Source organism: Oenanthe melanoleuca, chromosome 1 (genome assembly GCF_029582105.1).
Source record: "Oenanthe melanoleuca isolate GR-GAL-2019-014 chromosome 1, OMel1.0, whole genome shotgun sequence".
NCBI classification, from domain to species: Eukaryota; Metazoa; Chordata; class Aves; order Passeriformes; family Muscicapidae; genus Oenanthe; species Oenanthe melanoleuca.
The window spans coordinates 45,949,919-45,963,151 of record NC_079333.1 but is presented as its reverse complement, the minus strand read 5'-3'; the positions used below and the strand labels follow the sequence as shown (position 1 = coordinate 45,963,151).

At 43.3% G+C, this 13,233-nt stretch overlaps 2 protein-coding genes across 2 annotated transcripts in view; one reads left to right on the top strand and one right to left on the bottom strand.

Moving 5' to 3' along the window:
• Positions 1 to 13,233, top strand: part of FLT1 (fms related receptor tyrosine kinase 1) — a 105,802-nt gene that overhangs the window by 82,243 nt on the left and 10,326 nt on the right. The window contains exons 18-24 of the mRNA XM_056487924.1: positions 4,774 to 4,878; positions 7,302 to 7,415; positions 8,202 to 8,290; positions 10,039 to 10,198; positions 10,615 to 10,712; positions 11,354 to 11,476; positions 11,995 to 12,106. Coding sequence (XP_056343899.1) covers positions 4,774 to 4,878; positions 7,302 to 7,415; positions 8,202 to 8,290; positions 10,039 to 10,198; positions 10,615 to 10,712; positions 11,354 to 11,476; positions 11,995 to 12,106 — 801 coding nt within the window. The remainder of the gene's footprint in view (positions 1 to 4,773; positions 4,879 to 7,301; positions 7,416 to 8,201; positions 8,291 to 10,038; positions 10,199 to 10,614; positions 10,713 to 11,353; positions 11,477 to 11,994; positions 12,107 to 13,233) is intronic.
• Positions 7,422 to 13,233, bottom strand: part of PAN3 (poly(A) specific ribonuclease subunit PAN3) — a 96,289-nt gene continuing 90,477 nt past the window's right edge. Inside the window, exon 20 of the mRNA XM_056488209.1 lies at positions 7,422 to 7,540. Coding sequence (XP_056344184.1) covers positions 7,508 to 7,540 — 33 coding nt within the window. The 3' untranslated portion in view covers positions 7,422 to 7,507. The remainder of the gene's footprint in view (positions 7,541 to 13,233) is intronic.

The window sequence follows — 13,233 nt, the reverse complement described above, 5'->3', positions numbered from 1 at the left end:
ACACCCAGCACAATGCACTGCCAGGTTTGGTGTGATCTATTCCACACTGAGAGCACTGATCTGTGGATGAATTACAGCCTTTAGGGCTGACTGACCATGTCTACTTGACTTTTCACATGTGTATTTGGACTCCATGAAGGAAAATGAAAACACAACCACGAGATCATTTAGGTTGGAAAATATCCTTAAGACGAAGTCCTGCCATGAATAATCTACCTGTTCACTCCAGGAAAAAGCTGTGGGAGACAGTGATAAAGGCTTTATAAGGTCCAGGTAGACAACATCCACAGCCTTTCCCTAATCTATTAAATTGGCCACCTGGCCACAGAAGGAGAATATAGACAAGAACAATTCATTCTATATTTTGGAAACTGATTTACGTAAAACATGGCATGAAAAGAGCAACCAAAGAACTCCAAATTAGACTGCCAACTTTGATGTTTCTCTCTCTAGACTCAGGAGCCTGATCTTTGGCATTTACTGTAATTTTAGTGATTCACTGTAATAATGGTGAAGGGTCTGGGGAGGAAGTTATGTGAGGAGCAGCTGAGGTCACTTGGCTTGTTTGGCCTGGAGGAGACTGAGGGGAGACCTCACTGTAGCTACAGTTTCCTCATGAGGGGCAGAGAAGGGGCAGGCACTGAGCTCTGCTCTGTGGTGACAGTGACAGGACCTGAGGGAATTGTCTGAACTTGTGTCAGGGAAGGTTTAGGTTGGATATTAGAAAAAGTTTCTTCACCCAGAGGGTGTTTGGGCACTGGGACAGTCTGCCCAGGGAAGTGGTCACTGCACCAGCCTGGCAGAGTTCAAGAAGCATCTAGACAGCACTCACAGGCACATAGTGTGCTGCTTGGAGTTGTGTTATCCAGGGCCAGGATCACCCAAGGATGATCCTTGTGGGTCCCTTCCAACTCAGGATATTCTATGATTCTGTGGTTTTCTTCTCTTTCTTCAACCTGGAAACTTGGAAAAAAGCCTGTGCAGATATGTGTCCTCATAATCCATCCTGCACCCCTTCCCGTTTCTCCCTCTCCTTCTTTTTCCAGCACAATCTCCTTGTTTTCCCTCTGTGCTGTAGTTTTATAAATATTCTGTTATTGCACCATAAAGTGCAAGAATGTGACATGTAAATCCACACATAAATAAACAGATACCCTCAAAAACTTTAACCCTACAGCCAGCTCCCCTGTAGATGTCCCAGCAAAAGGCATGTGTTTGGGACCATTCCTTGTTAAGCCTAGTGTGGGGCTGATGAGAAGGCAAGGGACCTTGTTTTGAAGTTGATGAATCCCTCCAGAAACCACACAGATTTTAGCTAGAAGGTCAACATTAAAATGTCAGTGATAAGCTCAGCCTCGTTGCTATAGTGCTGTTTGTTCTTTCAGGCATGCATTGCATTTGTCCTACAGCAAGGTCTAGAAAATCCTTGCATTTTAGTTAGGAGCTGTAACAGAGTCCTCCTGTTCTCCTGGGTATCAGGGACAGAGCTTGGTTAACATGTGCAAAATTAAGATCACACCTAATTTGCCTGCCAGGAGACACAAGGTGGCCAGATGTGGGTAAGCACAGCTGAGATGTATTGCTCTCTCCATTTATAATTGTCATACATAGTTCTGGGAACGCTGGAACCTTGTGCTGGAGTGACTTCAATCTTCAGAAAATTTTCTTACAACGAGGGACTAAGAACCTGATGTGCAGACAATGTGACCACTGGGAAAGAAACAAACAGAAATGGAATGTAAACACCAGGGAAAAACCCATGCCTTGCAGGGTTAGTGTTGGAGTCCAGAGGTGACGAACGATGACCAGAGAGAGTTAAAAGTGGAAGAACTGGTGTAAACAAATAAAGAATGCTGACAGTGAATGAGAACCAGATTTGAAGAAGCTTTGTATATGCAGTATGCTAGATTAACTCAGTGCAAGTCCTGCTTACATGGCAGTTGGGTCAGTCTTTGAGTAACCTTGGCAGTCTCTGAGGATTAGTGTCTCACAAACACAAAATATGCTTCTATGATTTTTTAAAAATATTTTTACTTAGAAATGCAACCCCTTCCAGCGTCTGATGTGACTGTTTTTCTCTTTCCACCTACTTATCCTCCAGGACACACATTTATTATAACTTTTCCAAAGAAGTCTCTCCTTTCAGCCCACATCTCTTTTGCTGTGTTCCTCCAACATGCATACACACAGCCCACGGCTGTGATGCAATGCTTATATAACAGGACTCTCCCTTCGTCTGTAACAGGCACAGACATTACAGGAAATTTCATATGGGCATCACTGAAGTCAGGGTAATTAACATTCAGCAGAGATTAGTCTCTCTGAGAGTAAAATGCTATCTTTCCATTAGGCAGAAAGATGCTGGTGCTATAAATCACTGTCGGTGTGGCTGGTGATAACACACTGTGCTGGCTGAGCTGTCCTGACCTTCCCCCTTACACCTGGGCTCGACCTTCCCAGGCTGGAGAGGTGGCACAGTGCTGATGCAGGGCCTGGGGGAGTGTGGCTGCTGGCTCCAGCACGGTGTCACACACGCTGGTGGCACAGCTGCTCCCTCCTGGGCACTGCCAGCCCACGGCGCTGGCACCCAGCACAGCACTTCCCACTCTCCTTCCCTCACCTGCACAGCTGTCCTCTGGGACACAATGGAAAACAAGAAGCACCTGTGGGGAAAATGCAGATGGCTCAAACAGTGGCAAAGAACCTGAGAAATGAGCACACCTTCGAGCTGTGCCTTCCCACAGACATGGGGTGCAGTGTGTCCAAGTGCTTCTTGCTGATGCTCCATGTCCAGCACTGACATGCTTGAAGGACCTTGCTAAAACTGAAAAGAAAATCTCCTGATCCAAATCTCCTTGACTGAGGTGCCCAGTAAATCCAAGTCAAGTGTGGAAAAGTTAAACAGAGCACTTTGGTTCATTGGTCTGGATCTAAATGCTGCCACATTATATACCTGAGCACTACCCCAAACATATCCAGTGTAGCTGCTCAAAGGCTGTGACAAACTGGCTGTTCAGATGGTTGGGCAACTTAATATTCATCTGTTTAATAATTTTGTAGTTACTTTTTATGTCAACAGGAGGGGCTTTTGCAAGAACAACCATGGCCACAATTGCAGACTAAACTGTGGAGTTTTGAGCTATATGCTGAAAAGTTAAAGCTGCCCTGTCCTGTGCTGCCATTCAGCACAGTACAAACAATAGCAGAGCAGCAAAGACGAGTGTTATTACAGTTTCCCATTGAATTACACTGCTGTTTAGAGAAGGAAGTGCTGTTTCCAGAGCTCACTCTCCTTTCTGAAAGGTTAGCAGCTTTGTGCAGCTTTATGAGCCGGTGTGTTTTCCAAGTGGTGACTAAGTAGGTTATCATGATGTGGGAAGTGAGTTAGCAGTGATGGAAACAGATTAAAGCTACGGATTAAACAAAGGCATGACGGGTTTTATAGGACGTCAAACTGCAAGTTCTGCATGTAGAAACCATGAACAGTCATAATATTAGGGACTAAAAACATCAATTCACTAAGAAAGCTGAGATCTGAGTCTTAATGTGCTTCCCTTATACACCTGGTGAATGAAGAATCTATATGCAGTAACTGTAAAAGGTAACAGTAGATTTTTAGGATGCACACTGATTCATCTGTACTTCTCTATCAAGCACTAAGCCCTTCACACACCAAGGTCAGTCTGTTGATGCTTTTCAGTCATGTAGCTCAAGTTCTTTGTGGTTTTTATTTGCTGTAAAAAAATGACAGCACTTTTTCAAATCTAGGGTGGAAATAATTTTCTGGCTTAGCTTTTTTTGGCTGAGCATATTCTGGTTCATGTTTCCGTTGCTTTAATAACGTATGTTTCTTGTTTCTACTGACAGACATACTGAGAATCACAGTTTAGATACAATATACACATATAGAAGGCAGTATTGATTTAAATTAGTACAGACAGCAGTTCTCTTTCTCTGCTTGCAAGGATCTGAGTGGGATTCATGTCTCACTCAGATAACAACAGGATAGATGTCCAAGTGAGAGCTAGTCAAACAGGTGTTCATCACAGGAACAAGAAATTGTCCTGTGGAGATGGTCATGTCACATGTGCCTATCTGAGAAATAAATATATGGCACAAATTGTCCTTTTATATGAAAAGCTGACTTATTTTCTGCTCTTCTCAACACTGCAGATGCTGCTGCCATACTCTTGTTAGCCACTTTGGTACCTGGGTTCTGCTGAAGGCAAAGCACAAAAGCAATCTGAAAAGAGTTACTTGGAAATAAAACTTATTGCTAGTTGATATGTTGATGAGATCTCCTGACCAAGCCATGCCAGCCTCTGTAGCAGGGCAGAGGCAGCCAGACCTGTCCATGTGAACACATTGTGAAAGGGGCAGAGGGTCTGTGTTATTAAGGACATAACTGGCAGCACCACAGGCTGCTGCACAGTGCAGTGTGCTCAGGAAAAAGAGCAGCAAAATCTTTCTCTGGCTGAGCTAGACTGAAAAAATCAAGTGTGAAGCCAGTGTACCCCCACTGAATGGTTGTGTTCATTTAGTGATATTTTCACTCTTATCATTTGTTCCCTCTGATGACTCTGTCTTCTAATTTGACTGCTTACTTTAAAAAAAAACCAACAAACCTAAAAACCCAAACCAGCTATCTGTTGGAAATGTACCAATGGGACTCATTGGAAAGTACATTTTTCAATTCATGATCTATGAAGCCATTTGCTGACAGGATTCCTTTTTTTTACCAAGATGTGTCTCTCCACTTTGTTTTCCTTACAGGAAAGTCTCTTGGACACGGAGCTTTCGGAAAGGTGGTACAAGCATCTGCCTTTGGAATTAGGAAATCACCAACATGCAGAATAGTCGCTGTGAAAATGCTGAAAGGTATCTTGCTGCAAGGCTGCATGAGAAAAAATGATGCCTTATATAGTGGTGCATTTTTTATACAGTTCTGCCAAAAGAAAAAGCTTTCCACAATAACTTTTTGAAGCCTCCAAAATGTGTACAAATCAAGTTTCAGGTCCACCACAAATGAAATAGTAGAATTATGAAATAAAAATTGCATTCTCAGTAAAAAGTCATACCATTATTCTGGACTGACCCTATATCAAAGGTTGTAAATGAAATTTAGCTGAAGTATAAGGTATCCACCTTAATGTGAAGACACTTGGATAGAATCTTTCATATTTTCCTTGGTTATTCATTCCAAGGAATTATCATCTTACTGTTAAAACCAAATGCCTTATGTCTCATTCACATTTACCTTTTGCATCTTATTCCAACCTTCTCCATTAGATTTTACAATATTTTTTCTTCATGAAGACCCTTTTATTAAGCTAAACTTGGTGGTGTTGTGCAGGTGTGTCCCCTCTGAACTGGCTGCAGGCTCACCACACTGTGCTTAGGATGCTGACATCCAGGTGGTGCAATGGATTTACCAGCACTGTTCATACACCAGTGCTCACCTGGAAGAAAAATTATCCCCCAGCTATTCACTGCCACCTTTCCCATTGGAGCAGAAAGGACAAAACCCCATAGTTAATTTGAAGAGGGCATTTGGGATGTTAGCAAGCAGGATGATATTCAGTCACAGCCTGCAGCAGCTATGATTAAATTCCCTCCCCTGAGTCCCGGAGTGTCCTTTCTGTGTGTTTAGCTTTCCCTCCTTTATGTGTGTAAGGATCATAGCAGGCTTTTTGTTTTTTTGTTTGCCCCAGGAGTTTATGCTGCACTGCTTATCTGCCTTAATCCCTGAATCCTTTCTGGTGTTTCTCTGCCAGGACACATCCCCTATTCTGTCAGTATGAGCTGGAGCCCCGATGCTCTCACTCGACTCTGTTCAGGAATAGTTTGAATGAATCCATCTTAGCCAGTGGCTCCCAGCTTCACATATGCTTATTTATCATTTATCAGGAGAGGTAAATTCCAGCTCTGGGAGTGGACTGCTGTGTTCAGTGTTTCTTTATGTACATCAGCAGGTTCTTGTGTCAGCAAGGAGCAGTGGGTGCTCCTGGAGTAGATGGGAGCAGACAGCAGCTACAAGAAGTCCTGGTGGGATTGACATGTGCATGTGCAGAGCAGAGCTTGTGTCTGAGTCAGTCACCCAAATGCCCTTCAGTGGCAATGGTGAGAGACAGCAGCTCATCCCATCCTAAGGCAGATTCCTGCACAGGGGGAGCTGAGTCCTTGCTCAGCTCTGCTGACAATGAAGAGAGCCAGTGGTGACCAGATCTTCTGGAGGTGTCTTCAGTATCTCACCTAAAGCGTGGGGAGATCTGCCTCATTCCTTGTGTCCTCTCTAGATTATCCAGGAACTCTGCAGTCATTCATTAGGCTTTATCCTCACAGAATTCCCCTGTGGCGGAGGGGAAGTGTCACCACCCATACAAGCAAATAGTGGATCACCAAGTAGAAGACAATTTTTGTTCAGGAGACCAAGAAAAACTTTTTCCATTCAGATGTTGAAACCAAGCCCCTTAAGACCTAGTTCAAGGTTTTTTTTCCACAGGACTGTTCTTCTTGCTCTTGATGTCACTAAACTGAAGAACTCCTTTTGGGCCTACACAAAGCAATATGTTTTCTTTCTTGTTCTCTTAAACAAAATTAAATTCTGCACGAAAAAAAAAATTGCTCAGGGGGAAAGTTTCACTCAACACTAAATAGAATGTTTTGGATTTATTTGAGGGACTTCTTATGTCATGCCTATGATTATTGACCATGACTGATAAGTGTGAGATGCAGTCACTTCACTTTAACCAATTAATATTTACTTCCCTGGACTATCTCCAGGCTTCCCACACAATGAACAGAACCAGGCAGGCACCACCCAGAGGTAGCTCATACACCCTTATACAGATGGCTAAACTTGCATCAGCTTCTGGAAACACTTTGCTCTTGCCACTGACCCCTTAAGATCTTAATTAGTTCAGGCTAGAATATAACTCTTAGATAGCTGAAGTCAGGTCAGATGAAACCAGTTCTAGATAGAGTTAATTATAATCTTGACATCCCTTTTTATTTGTTCTTTCAATTTTTTGGTTGAAACGTCAGAACTATTCATGTGAAAAAAATTCTCTCAGTTCTAAATATAATAGAGTCCACTGGGAGGAAGTTGAGTGCCTGACTCTTTTTATGGGTTTAATTGCAACCAAGAGGATGCTGAGCAGGGAGGAATAGAGAGAGAACATCAACACAAGAAGTACATCCAGTAATGGAGATTATTTCAATGGAAAGTAATGAGAAGTGGTAAAGCTCAGCAGGACCAGTACTTTGCCTTTTCACATTGACTTTTTATTTTGTATTTTCAGAAGGGGCCACAGCAAGTGAGTACAAAGCACTGATGACTGAGCTGAAGATCCTAATCCACATTGGTCATCATCTCAACATTGTCAATTTGTTGGGAGCTTGCACAAAAAATGGAGGTAAAATATCTTTAGCACTGCTCTGAAAAAGGGTTTGGATTATCTCCCAATAACAGCCAGTGACCCATGTTGTTTTTCATCCAGAGGTCAAGTTAGCAACTTTTATATTCGAGCTTATCCTGTAGCTGGTGAAAAAAGAAAAAAAGAAAAAGAGATTTTTAGTCCTTTAATGAAGTGATTAAACATGTCCTCTCTTCAAACTTTCTTTTAGTATTAATATGTGATGTGTGAACTTAGGAACATGCCACTTGCTGTCCTTTATCTCACTCACTCCACTGCACAAACTAAAGTTAAACATGATCTGGAAAGGCTGGGAACAAGGGATATCAGCTGCTGGCCCTGAACTACAAATCACAATGCAGCTGTTGTAAAATGCTAAATGATATTACACTGAGAAAATCAAAAGTCCAGTATGGGAGATTGTTTGTTTTAGATATGCCACCTATTTTAGTTCTCAAAGTGTGTGTGGGCTGTGGGACTCCAGTCTGAACTGCCCAAAGAGGAAACAGAGTGTCCCTCAGGACCCAGACTCAAGACCCAGCTTTCAAAAATTAGGCCCTGCCCTGATTTCCAGAAGCAGTATTGTTTTGATAATGTCCAGGTTCCTTCAAGCAGCCTTCTAGTTCTTAGGACATGTTGCCAGTTATTCTGGACTCAAGCTGTGGTTCCAGACATGAAAGATTCTTTCTCAGAACTGATGCCACCTTTTATTGCTTTACACTGCTCAAAATGCTTTTTTTTTTTTTTTTTTTTTTTTTTTTTTAATATATATATTTAATTGCTCAGGGCCTCTGATGGTGATTGTTGAATACTGCAAGTATGGGAATTTATCAAACTATCTGAAGAGCAAAAGGAATCTTTTCTGCCCTAACAAGGTGAGGAGGCAGATGGTCCTGGTAGGGCTCATCTTACCTGACGTACATGTTGGTAATGTGGATGTCAGCTCTGGTTCTCTCAGACTCTCTTCTAGCAAAGGAGAGAAATTACTTTTGGGTGAAGTTCACCTGGCCTGTATTAATATCTGGTGTGGGATGTGCTGTGCCAAGAAAGGATTCACCTCTCTCTCCCTGACTGTGCAAGGAGACTGCTGTGACTAATTTGGCTGGAGCCATCGACAGTGAGGGGAAGTGAATCCCATCCAAAGTGTCCCCACATGCTCCTGCCCTGCTTCTGATGAACCCATTCCTGGTGAGCTTGAGTTCAGCAAAGCCAAAGGAAGAGGCTTTGCCCACTAATTTCAGTACTGCTGGGAGCACAAACAAGATAACACCAATTAAATCTCATGTCCCAAGACACCCTAATTTCAGAGATTTACAAGTAATCTTATTATTGTGTGAGGAGAAGAGCTATCAAGAGGAAGAGATTAGAGTCTTGTCCTCACCTCCCACAGCCCTTTGAATCAAATTCATGATATGTTTTTTATTACAAACCTAAATCCAAATGCCCCAGAAAATTCAAATAGTTCCAGAAAAAATCCTCCAAAGGAACCAGGGCTCTGACATGAGACTGGATACAAAAACAGCAGGTCTCAAAATCTCTGCTCAGCTGTGCCAAAAGCTCGGCAGCATCTCAGGGATTTTTTTGGGAGGGCTCTGTGGGAGAGCCCACTCGAGAGAACATCCCCCTCTAAAAGGCTTTTGCTGAGTCTCTGTTCCCAGGGCTGTCCATGTTGTGCTCCACATGGGACACAGCAACTGGCTCCTGCTACATGTGGCTGCAGGAGTGGGATGCTCAGCAGGGAGTATGGCTGGGAAGGGTCCATGCTGAGCAGAGTCATTCCCACAGCCCCTTCCCACACCCAGTGCTCCAGCACCCCTGGGAAGGTTGCCTGGGCAGGAAGGAGGTGGAAGTTTGGCTCTGCACCAGCATGCACAGGGAATAGAGGTGGTTGCAGGACAAGAGGAGAAGTAAGAGGGGGCAAGAGTATGGCCAGGCAGCCAGGCTGCTCTGCAGGTAGCAGTGGGAGAGCTTTTTCCAAACAGTGCTCCATGTGTCCCTTAAACCATCTCATGTTTGGCCATAAGAAGAAAGCATTGGATAAAGGCATTGAAGAGAGGTGGCCACTTCCAACAGCAGCTGTGTTTCAAATTCCAAGTGCCCTTGCTCCTCACGAAAAGGGCTTAAAAACCCACACCAAACCCTGTGCAGAGACATAGATGTCTTAAGGAGGTTGGGACCAAAAGCTGGTGTTTGAGAGGTCTGGGATACCTGCATTGTGGACACAACCCTCCCAACCCACTTCTTTGTGCTTTTTTTCTGTGTGCTGGAGAGAAATGGGTCCTTTCAGATGTCTCATTTTACCTGAGATGAGCCACAGCCCAGCAGACTCCATCCATGCACCCTGCAAATCCTCACCATGGCAGAGGTAGCCCACTGCCCTGCTTACCCCAAAATCATGAGCTGGTGCTCCCAAGCCACCAAATTTCTGCCCTCTGGGGATGCCAGCCTTGGTGGGGCACAGCTCTGCCCCCAGCCCCTGCCTGCCACAGTGGCACTGGACACCTGTCCCATGAGAAATGTGACCCCCACGCCACGGACACAGCCAGGCAGAAAGGCAGCAGCAGCCTGACTTGGTTCCTCCCCACCCCCTCCACTGCTCTGATGCTCTTCTCTTTTTTTGAAGGACTCCCCTCTGCAGGGAGAGCCAACAAAAGAGAAGAAGGATATTGAGCCAGTGGAAAGGCAGAAGCAAAGGCTGGCCAGTGTCACCAGCAGCGAGAGCTTCGCGAGCTCTGGGTTCCAGGAAGATAAAAGTCTGAGTGATGTGGAGGAGGACGAGGAGGGTAGGTATTAATTCCTTCCTGTCCCTGCACAGACTGTGATATTTTTACAGCATACTGTGAATCCCTGAAATTTTTTTCCTCATTTATCACCCTAATAAACATCCGTGGGAGATGCTCAGAGGGTCATGTCCAGAGGGTAGAAGATTTAAAAAAAGATTATTTCCAGGGTTACTGAATCTGACAGGAAAATGTGTGATTGTTTCTTCTGACTGCTCCTTATCTTTGGGGAAAACACAGCAGCGTCCAAAGCACAGGGTGTAAGCAAGCACTATTTTTGTTTCCAATGACAGTGGGTTGACCTTCAAATACTCCTCCATGAAGACTGGATTTATGGGAATAACGGGGTCTGTAAGAAAAGGGGGAAACAACTGCCTGTGAGCTACCTTAGTAACAAACCCTGCTTCCCACCTCTGCAGATGCTGATGACCTGTACAAGTTGCCCCTCACTATGGAGGACCTGATCTCTTACAGCTTCCAGGTGGCCAGAGGCATGGAATTCCTCTCCTCCAGAAAGGTGAGTTTTGCACTCAGGGTTTTTCACTGAAGGACAGGATTCAGAGGTGAAATCATGTCTACATTGTAGTGACACCTTCCCTGGGAGAGGTCCCAAAGGAAGAGCCCTTTTCCTCTTGGCATTATAAATATAACTTTGTTTATCCAAGTATCCATAGTCCAGAAACACAGGATCATGACTGAAAGCAATGGGTCAAGCTCATTCATTTGGGGAAGATCTTTCGGGTGTGGTAGGTTTTTCCTTAATTTCAACATATATCAGGGAGCTCAAAATGATTCAGCTCTTTCCCTGCAAATGTCAGAAAGCTTGCAAATTTGTCGCTTTCTGGACTAAGTAATTTTTTTTTAAAAAATTACTGCTGTTTACAGTAACTTCATGAAAACTACAGGTAACTTCCAAAAAAATTAAATATAATAAAAATAACAAAAAAATGAAATATAATAACAACAACAATAAAAATAACAGTAAAAATTATTATTATTATTATTATTATTATTATTATTATTATTATTATTATTAATAATAATAATAATAATAATAATAATAATAATAATAATAATAATTTTAAAGGATACGGGAGGCAGGAAATTTGTGGGCAGGGATAAGGAAATGCAGCTTGATTTGAAACTGTTTCATTATAGTGCATTCATCGTGACCTGGCAGCCAGAAACATCCTTTTATCTGAGAACAATGTTGTGAAGATCTGTGATTTTGGCCTCGCAAGAGATATTTATAAGAATCCTGATTATGTGAGAAAAGGAGATGTAAGTCAAGATGCTGTTTATTTACCCAAATGTTTACAACATGTCATTTCAAGCTGTCCACCAAAACTTTGTGTAGATGTTCCATTTCCCGAATTTAAGAGCTCAAAAGCATGCCAAGGGTTGCTGATGTGCTCCTGCAATTCCAGCTCTGAAAATTTCCCTGAGAATATCTCCAGCATCATTACAGAATGGTTGGTGGGCTTTCTGCCCTGTCTCTATGATGCTGGCAAGATACCTCTGCTCCTACACACTCCCACATCCCTGTAAAGAAAAAAACCTGGTCACAGGTTTCCAATGTCTGGTGTTTTGTGCCACATGTTTTTTAAAACCAGCCTTTTACTCCAACAATTTGCTAAGTGTATGAATGACTGTGGGTTTATCTCGACTGCCTGTAAGGAAATCCCACAGGTTCCTGCTTGAATGGTAATTATTTACATAACAATATATAGTTGATTCATCTATGATTAAAATCTTTCAGGCTTTGAAAATAATAGTCAGATTTGTCCCTTTTACTCCAGGCTCGACTTCCTCTCAAGTGGATGGCTCCTGAATCCATATTTGATAAAATCTACAACACAAAAAGTGACGTGTGGTCCTACGGGGTCTTGCTGTGGGAGATATTTTCCTTGGGTATGTTAACTCTGCACCTCAGGGGCTTGACAGGATTGGGGGCTGCAGCTTGGGGAAAACATCCATTACCTTCAGTGATCTTTTGGCAGGTGTTTCAGAAAGACCTAAATCAGAGGCAGAGGGATTATCGTGCCCCTGTGGACTAGAAATTCCAGTGCTTTTTAGAGTGCTGAAAGCTCATTTGGCAAGCTGAAAGCCTTAAAGGATAGCACAGCTGTCTGAGAACTTTACCACCTACTTCTGCCATGGGCAAAACCTAAGCTTCCCACTTTTCCCTTGGCAGAGGATGCAGGGCAGCACAGCCAGAGCAGCCACAGTGCTTTGTCTGACTGATGGCACTCGCCAGGAAAATCAGGCAATTTTTAAAGCATTTTAATGGAATGTGGAACCCTGTGGGATAACACAGAGCTGTGATTCTGGGTGATCAGCTGCCCAAGACCAAGGCACCGCCTCCTGTGCCACAGACAGCCCTCAAAGACACCAAGTGCCATGAGCTGAGAGCTCTCTCAAAAGCTTCTTATTCCTCTTGTGGGAGCAAGGGAGCCAAACCCACTTTTTGCATGTCTCAGATTCTGTCACCTCCATTTCCAGCCTGAGTCCAGGAGGCCCCCCCAGCCCACGAGGGATCCAGCACCCCCCTCTCCCTGGCTACTGCATACAGCAGGCAAAAAGCATCTGCACTGATGCTGCAGGATGAACTAGAGCATGCAATCTGAAATTAAAACCCAGCAAAGCCCTTTTTTCCCCTTTCTTTCATGTGGAAAAGGCAGGATACAAGATGTACACTGAGTGGGAACAACAATGACTGTCAGAATAGAAGAATCTTAATTGAGTTCAACACAGAGGCTGACAAAAGAGGCGAACAGCAGAGGAAACAATACCATACAATTCTCAGGACAATCAATCATTTATTAGTTTAAATACATGTTGTTGGTCAGCCTGCCAACTCTTGTGATTTTATGGTCAGCCTCATAATACCTGCTATTTTTTTCTTAAAGCCCCAGCTCCTTGAACCTGGTGACTCTCTGATTCTATGAAAGGTTCTTTTTTTTTTTTCCTTTCGTTTTCCCTTTTCCTGATTTTTTGTCTACAGAAAAAAAAAAAAAAAAAAAAAAAAAAAAAAAGAC